The following is a 9283-nucleotide window of genomic DNA, read 5'->3' as shown; positions in this document are numbered from 1 at the left end:
GTTTTTCTCCGGTACCGGGAACCGAACTCACGAACTTGCGCTTGCCAGGCAGGCGCTTTTGCCGCTGAGCTAAATCCCCAGCCCCCAGAGCTATTATTTATTTAGCTTTTCAAGAGAGGGTCTCACTATGTAGTTCAGACCAACCTTGAACTCACTGTGTAACCCAGGGGTGGCCTCGAACAACAATCCTCCTCCCTCAGCTTCCTGAGTGGTGTGATTATAGGCATGTGCCACCGTACCCGGCTCATGAGAGCCACTTAAGCCCTTCAGTTTTTATGATTTAGAAGTTATTTTTTACTTAAGTGAATTTACTTACCCAGAATTATGTAATAAAGTTAGGTGTGAATTTGAGATTACAGTGTTTGGTTGAGGTCAGCACCAGATTTCCATCTTTTGGCCCTAAAACAGTACATTTGGGTTATATCACAGTATGTCTTTTTCATTTATGCTAACTAGTTAATATGTCTTATTTCCAAACCTGGGTTACAGGCAAGAGATTTTAGTCTGTTTTACTTCTATTTGAACATAAATTATGTCCTTCCCATGAATGTTTTCCAATAGGATTTAAAGCCTCAGACATTTAGAAATGCTTACGACATACCAAGACGGAATCTTTTGGATCACTTAACAAGAATGAGATCAAATCTTTTGAAGAGCACCCGCAAATTTCTTAAAGGACAGGATGAAGGTTAGATTATGATTTTAATACTTGATAATTTTTTGAATTTTTCCTTTATAGTCTGAAAAAGCATACAACACTAATGCAATATTTAAAGTATTACATTCTTATTGTAAGTTTAAGCAAATGAAGTGAAAATGAATCATCGGTTTTTTTCATTTCCTTTGTACCGTCACTGTTGCCCCAAATTCTGTTCCCCAGAAGTGGCAACCTTTGTTGCCACTAAGAAATTAGGTTTCTTTTTAGGTTTCCTCACATAGTCATACACATAAGATACTAACACATAATCATTTTCTTGTGGTACATTAGTATCTGATAAACTCTGGGTGGTCATTTTATGGCATGTTCTGGTGTCTCCTTACTCTGTCTGTGGGACTGTGTCCATGGCAACTACTGCAAGTCATTTAAACCCTTGCCATCTGTGATTTAAGCATGTGAGTTTTAGTTTTATATCTGTGCAATTTTTCTACTATTTTCTAAAAATTCTACTATGATTAAATTTTGTCTGATTAGAAGAGATAGACCTTTTATGGCAAGTTTACACGTATTGCTTATTCAGTGCACTGAGTTAACTGCAATATCTTTATTTTGTTTGGTTTTTCTCCGGTACCGGGAACTGAACTCACGACCTTGCGCTTGCCAGGCAGGCGCTTTTGCCGCTGAGCTAAATCCCCAGCCCCAATATCTTTATTTTGTTTAGGAGGTGAAATCAAAGTTTTACTTTAAAATCTCAGATTTTGTCATAATGTTTATAGTTGCACTAACCAAATTAATTTACAATATATAATAACAGAAGACTGTCTTGAATAACAAAAGGTAGCACTCATATTTGATTATTAGGTGGGAGTATAATTTTAATGTGGTTAATTTATGTTACGTTTTCTCTGAAAAGATCAAGTGCACAGTGTTCCTATAGCACAAATGGGGAATTACCAGGAATACCTCAAGCAAGTACCTTCTCCACTGAGAGAACTTGATCCTGATCAGCCTCGAAGGCTGCATACCTTTGGGAACCCCTTTAAACTGGATAAAAAGGTAATTTTGAAATGTTCTGTTACATAGTTCGTTTGCAATAGGCACTGTCAACTTAGTAGTTTGTAGTTCTTAATATAGCTAAAGCTAAAACTTTCTTGGTAGAGTAGTAAATGTCGACATAGTTAGAATATACGGTACCATGATACCTTGGTTCATGAAGTTAATTTGTTTTATGATTTTGAGGACTATAGCTGCTTTGGTGTTGTGTGGGGAAGAAGATGGCTGCAGTTGTTTTTGTCACCCCGTATGGAATTAGTGAACAGAAACAAAATTTTGTCGAACACTTTAGTTTAAGAACTGAATTGTTCGCAAACAGAAGCATTTGTGAGCTGAGGCGTTGCTGTAGTTGTTGTAAGTGGAATTGGGATTACTTATGCCATTTCAAAATTGTAAATTCAATAAAATTACATTTTTTAGTACAAAGTTCAGTGGTACCTCCAGTTCACTCTGTTCAGTTCACTTGATTCACTTGGTTCAATTATGTCCATGATTCTGGTTGCAAACTGAACTGGGTGAAAACTTATCAAATTTCCCCTTAAGGTCAATATTGAATCTAACCATAGAATTTGATTCAGTTCTCGTCTAACTTGGTTTGTGACCAGAATTGTGGAAAAAATCAAGTTTGTGAACTAAAGAATCACTGTAGAAAATTGGTTATAAGAAGCTGTGGAATCAGAGATAAGGAGAAAGAAGACACTGATCAAAGGGTAACAAGTCTCAGAAATTGAAAGAATAAGTTTTAGTGATCTGTTGCACTGCATGGTGACAATAGTTAATAAAAATTATTAGGTATTTCAGAATGCTAAAAGAAGATTTTTATTATTCTCACCACAAAAAATGAAGTGATAGATGTTAATTAGCTTAAGTCTTTCTACAGTGTATAAATAGAGCAAGCTATCACATTATATGCCATAAATGCAGTTATCTGTCAATTTAAATAAATGATAAACAATTTAAAAATTGAATGTGAATCTGAGAAAATTATATTGTTTTTTAGGGAATGATGATAGATGAAGCAGATGAATTTGTGGCTGGACCTCAAAATAAACATAAACGACCTGGAGAACCAAATATGCAAGGGATCCCCAAAAGACGTCGATGTATGTCTCCACTACTACGAGGCAGACAGCAGAACCCTGTTGTGAACAATCATATTGGAGGAAAAGGACCACCTGCACCTATAACTCAAGCACAGCCAGATCTTATTAAACCCCTTCCACTTCATAAAAGTAAGAGTTAAAGACATTTCCTGCTTTTTGGTTCTTTCTTAAAAAAAGAGATTTTAGCCAAGAGATTTTAGCTAAGCTTTCAAAGGAGTATTACCATACTGACAGAAAGATGGCTTTCAATTTCAGTTAAACACAACTGATTATTAAATATGTATACTGTTTAATGTATACAGTATACATTAAATATGTATACTGTTTCTACTAGGCATACAGGTATAGCAAGGAATGAGTAAGACAGTGGTGCTTTCTACCCTCATTTACAATAAATGGGCAAGAAAGCCATTGAACAGATAATTAGAATTGTGATGAATGTTTCAAAAGGAAGTATATTGTGGAAATGTTTGGTAAGAGTATTTAAATTAGTTGACGAGGCCAAGGTCCTTTTCTTGAGGAAGTTATTTTAATGGATGAATTGGAATTAGTTAAATCAAGCCATGCATTTGCCTATACCAGAAGAGTAATCTGAGTTTATATATATTAAAAAAAAAGGACTTTAAGGGTCCTAAAGTGTACCAGGGGCTGTTAGTCATGAGGTAAGGTAAGAACTGAAGAACCCAGGTATGGAGGGCTTTGGAAGCTCTTGTAGACTCTCTAAGCTAAAGATAAAATGCATTACAAAATTTGAAAGGGGGTGATCTGATCTAATTAGCATTTTATAAAGACCACGCTGACAATAATATGTGGAATATTATCAGAGAAAGGCAAAAATGAATGTAGGGAAGTCTTAAAGAACTAATGAATTTATTAACAAGTAACGACCATTCCTGGTTTATAACATCTCAACTGGAAAAGAAACCAAATACTACATACCCCTTGATGGAATTATACAGTACTCCCTCTGAGATGGACTTGACCCTTTCCCCTACACTCCCTCAAAATTAAATGTGAATGTGCTCTAGCCTTTGGATCTAACTACCAATTCAAAGGAAGTACAAGGAATGCAGAAACAGGTTAAATGCAAAACCAGGGATAAAATTAGCAAAATCCAGATAGTAAAAAAACTCTACAAGAGAAAGAGATGGTTGCATACCACCACCATGTCCAAGAAAAAAATGCATAGTAAAAAGAGAAGTGTAGAACACCACAGTTTTGCATCTGGGCTTTGCACGTGCCCTGACCTCCTGGAGGTCACAAAACAGGCGGTCCATGATCACCACCAGTGCAGCCCGCATCTGGCTCCTGCGCGTGCCCTGAGCTGCCTGGAGATATGGAATCAGGCGGTCCGCAATCCGCTGACATCACCTTCATTGCTGAGCACTGAGAGAACCAGGTAGACTCTGCCTGCTTCCTGGGGACAGAACAGGCTAGCTGTGATTCTGCTGCTATCATAGTCTGTCTCCACCCTCTGTGCACTCAGTGCAGCAAGGAGATACTGGCTCAGAAGGCCCACGAACCGCTAACACCGGGTGTTGCATTTGGGCCCTCCCTGCACGTGCCCTGCGCCGCCTGAGGTATTAATTAGATCAGGTGGTCCACCAACTGCTGACACCGTGGTTTTTCTTCTAGGCTTTGCACACGCCCTGACCTCTTGCAGGACATAGAAACAGGTGGTCCAAGATCACCGCCAGTGCAGCCTGCCTCTGAGTCCTGCGTGCACCCTGAGCTGCCTGGAGACACTGAATCAGGCGGTCCATGAACTACTGACCCTGTGGTTCATGTCTGGGCTCTGCCTGCAGCCTGAACTGTCTGGGGACAGTGGACCAAGTGGTCCATGATCACGCTACCAGTGCAGCCCGCTTCTGGGTCATACATGCATGTCCTGAGCTGCCTGGGGACACTGGATCAGGTGGTCTGTGATCCACCGACATTGTGGTTCACGTCTGGGACTTGGGAGAACTAGGTACGCCCCACCAACTGCTGGAATACCCCAGAGTGGGCAGCCCATCTTGGCAGCCACTGAGGGGCAAGTCTGACCACCAGGAAAACTAGGGACACTAGTGACCTTTGCTGAACTACCAGGGAAGAGGGAGACTGAGCGCTCTGCCTCTGGCATCAAAAATGACAGAATAAAGGACTAAAATGCAGTCTCAACCACTCAGAACAAGTCCAGGAGATACTGACATACGAGCACTTGGTAAACACACTCCTGAAATTGCTGAAATGATTGCAATGGAAATAAAGAAACAACTCCATCAAGCCATAGAAGATATCAGATTAGAAATAATCTCTCAGGTAAAAAATGAAATGACAACAGTAATGAAAGAAGTGCTCAGCACATCTAAAGAAGACATATAAAAAAATAGATGATCATAGGAAACTGATGGAAAAGTTAAATGATAAATATAGTAGTGAACTAGAATGCATGAAACAGGTTCAAACAGATACCAAGGAAATCAAAACTTGCAGTGAAAGCTGGCAAAACTGAATGAAGCTGAAAATAGGATTTCAGATCTTGAAGACAGCATGGCAGCTAACAATTGTGAAGGGAAGGATCTCTTAAAATTAACAAGGAACCGGGAAAAATCAATTCAACAACTGCAAGATGAGGCAACACAAACGACATAAAAAGAATATTTGCAAAAATACTAGCAGAAAATTTCCCAAGCATGGAAAAAGATTCTGACATACAGGTAAAGTGAGGCATATGGAACTCCAGCTAGTTATAACCAGAATAAAACTACACCCAGACATATAATAATCAAGATCCTAGACATACAGCAAAAGAACAGAATATTAAAAGCCAAGAGAAAAGAAACAGGTCATCTATAAAGAAAGCCCATCAGAATCACAGCAGGTTTCTCAGTACAAACAATCCAATTGAGAAGAGCTTGGAGTGAAGTATTACAGGTCCTCAGACAAAACAGCTTCCAACCAAGACTGATGTATCCTGCAAAACTATCCTTCAAATTTAATGGAGAAATAAAATATTTCCACGACAAAGAAAAACTGAAAACTTCCTGAGTGCCAAACCATCGTTGCAAAGAGTACTAAAAGATATTCTAGGCAGAGAAAAACATGACTGCAATTTCAAGAACAACAACAGAAATGAACTATCAAGAAGAGCAAGCAATTAAATAGGAAAAGTAGGAAACCAACAGCAAGTAAATAATGTGACAATGATAAGTCAGCAAATATTGGTTATAACCATAAATGTAAATGGCCTCAATTCACCAGTCAAAAGAAACAGACTGGCAGAGTGGATTAAGAAACAAACTGCAATGATATGCTGTATACAGGAAACACATTTTACTCAAAAGGAAATCCATAGACTGAAAGTCAAAGGATGGAAAACAATTCTGCATGCAACAGGAAGTCAGTAAAAAGCTATTACATTTGCAACATAAACTTCAAACCAAAAACAATCAAAAGAGATAAAGAAGGTCACTACATACTTGTTAGGGGAAAACTGCAAGAGGAAGAGATAACAATCATGAGCATGTATGCACCAAGTATGGGGGCACCAAACTATATAAGACAAATCTTAACAGACTTGAAAAACCAAGTAATTAATAACACTATTGTAATAGGGGACCTCAACACCCCTTTGACACAAAGAGATAGGTCAACTAGACAAAAAATAAGCAAAGAAATAACAGATTTGAACAAAATCTGTGAACAAATGGATTTAGTAGATGTATAAAGACTGTTCCACCTCACAAAATCAGAATACACATTTAACCCAGCTGCACATGGGACATTATCTAAAATAGACCACGTTGTAGCCCATAGAGCATACCTAACTAAATGCAAAAGAATTGAAATTATCCCATACATATTATCTGACCACAGTGCAATGAAGTTGGAAATTAATGACAAAAGGAACTCCAAAAACTCCATAAATGCATGAATATTAAATAACAACCTCCTAAACAACCAATGGGTCACAGAAGAAATTAAAAAATACCTAAAAACAAATGAAAATGTAAATACAACTTACTGGAATCTGTGGGATGCAATGAAAGCAGTCCTCCTAGGGAAATTTATAGTGGTAAACTCACACATAAGGAAAACAGAAAGAGAACAAATAAATAGCCTAATGCTGCAGCTCAAACTTCTAGAAAAAGAAGTCAAGTCCAGAGCCCAAAGAAGGGAGGAGATTATAAAGATCAGGGCAGAAATTAATGCAGTTGAGACAAAAAAAAAAAAAAAAAACTACAAAAAATAAATGAATCAAAGAGTTGCTTCTTTGAAAGAATAAAGTTGATAAACCCCTAGCCAACCTTATCAAAAAAAAGGAAAAAACTCAAATTCATGCAGTAAAGGATTGAAAAGGATAAAATCACTACAGTCCTACAGAAATTCAAAAGATCATTAATACCTACTTTGAAAATCTCCCATAGGTTAGAAAACTCAGAAGAAATGGACAGATTCCTTGATATGTACGAATTACCAAAGTTGAATCAAGAAGATACAAAAATCCTGAACAACACAGTATCAATTAATGAGATTAAAAATGTGATTTTAAAACTTACCAGCAAAGAAAAGCCCAGGCCTTGATGGATTCACAGCAGAATTCTACAAGAAATTCAGAGATTTCTTGCCAACACTCCTCAAACTCTTCAATGAAATTGAAAAGGAAGCAGTTCTCCCTAACTCATTTCTGGAAGCAAGTATTATACCAAAACAGGAGAAAGACCCAACCAGGAAAAAGAACTATAGACGAATCTCACTAATGAACATAGATGCAAAGATACTCAATAAAATACTAGCAAATAGAATGCAGCAAGTGATCAAGAAAATCATACACCATGACCAAGTTGGATACATTCCAGGAATGCAGGCTTGGTTCAATATACACAAATCAATAGATGTTATACACCATATCAGTAGAGCCAAAGACAAAAACCACATGATCGTCTCAGTAGATGCAGAGAAAGCTTTTGACAAAGTCCAACACTCATTCATGATAGAAACCCTATAGAAAATAGGAATAGATGGTCTTTACCTCAATCTGATCAAAGCCACCTATGGTTAACCAACAGCCAGCATCATACTAAATGGACAAAAACTAAAAGCTTTCACTTTAAAATCAGGAACAAGATAAGGATGTCCACTGTCACCACTCCTATTCAACGTAGTTCTGGAAGCATTAGCCAGAGCAATCAGACAGGAGGGAGAAATAAAAGGAGTAAGGATAGGAAAAGAAGAACTGAAATTATCACTATTTGCAGATGACCTGGTACTCTACATGGAAGACCCCAAAAACTCCACCAGAAGACTCCTTGAATTAATCAACAAATTCAGTAGTGTAGCTGGATACCAAATAAACACTCAAAAATCAATAGCATTCCTATACACAAAGAACAAGTAGACTGAGACAGAAACTAAGGAAACTATACCTTTCACAGTAGCATCCAAGAAATTGAAATATTTAGGAATCAATCTAACAAAAGAAGTAAAAGATCTATTCAGTGAAAACTACAGTACTCTGAAGAAAGAGATTGAAAAGGATTTCAGCAAATGGAAAAATATTCCTTGCTCAAGGATAGGAAAAACCAACATTGTAAAAATGGCCATATTACCAAAATTACTGTACAAATTCAATGCAATTCCCATTAAATTACCATTAACATACCTCAGATCTAGAGAAAACATTCCTTAAATTCATCTGGAATCAGAAGAGACCCAGAATAGCAAAAGCAATCCTGGGCAACAAAGATAAGTCAGGTGGAATCACAATCCCTGACCTGAATTTATACTACAAAGCTACTGTAGTAAAAACAACATGGTACTGGCTAAAAAGCAGGCCTGAGGATCAGTGGAACAGACTGGAAGGAACAGCCACAACCACAAACACACTCAGCCACCTAATCTTTGACATAGGGGCCAAACAAGTTCCCTGGAAGAAAAATAGTCTCTTTAATAAATGATGCTGGAAAAACTGGCTTGCCACCTGCCAAGACTGAAAATAGATCCAAGTCTATCACCATGCACCAAACTCAAGTCAGAATGGGTCACAGATCTCCATATTAAAACAGAAACACAAAATCTGTTGGAAGAGAAAGTAGGTAAAATTCTTGAAGACATAGGGGTAGGTAGAGAGTTCATGAACAAAAACCAAACCATATGGTAAATACTTCAAAGAATCAATAACTGGGATCTCATCTTACTGAAAAGTTTTTGCATATCTAAAGAAATCACCAGGAGCTGGGGATTTAGCTCAGCAGCACAGTGCCTACCTCGCAACCGCAAGGTTGTGAGTTCGATTCCCGGTACCGGAGAAAAAACAAACAAGCAAAAAAAAAATCACCAGCAGAGTAAAAAGGAAACCCACAAACTGAGAAAAAATGTTAGCTGACTGTCCCTTTGACAAAGGTCTTCTATCTAGAACATATAAAGAATTAAAAAATACATCAGCCCTCCCAAATTCAAAGACCCAATGTAGAAATAGGCATCTGAG

General features: G+C 37.7%; 1 protein-coding gene across 1 annotated transcript in view; it reads left to right on the top strand.

Moving 5' to 3' along the window:
• Ints6 (integrator complex subunit 6) overlaps positions 1 to 9283 on the top strand; it is a gene marked incomplete in the record, with an annotated part of 82226 nt that overhangs the window by 65061 nt on the left and 7882 nt on the right. The window contains 3 exon segments of the mRNA XM_013515760.1: positions 562 to 688; positions 1572 to 1714; positions 2712 to 2943. Coding sequence (XP_013371214.1) covers positions 562 to 688; positions 1572 to 1714; positions 2712 to 2943 — 502 coding nt within the window.

Source organism: Chinchilla lanigera, unplaced genomic scaffold (genome assembly GCF_000276665.1).
Source record: "Chinchilla lanigera isolate Chin_1 unplaced genomic scaffold, ChiLan1.0 scaffold00030, whole genome shotgun sequence".
NCBI lineage: Eukaryota > Metazoa > Chordata > Mammalia > Rodentia > Chinchillidae > Chinchilla > Chinchilla lanigera.
Note: the sequence above shows the minus strand (reverse complement) of the source record. Positions and strands in the feature narration are given on the sequence as shown.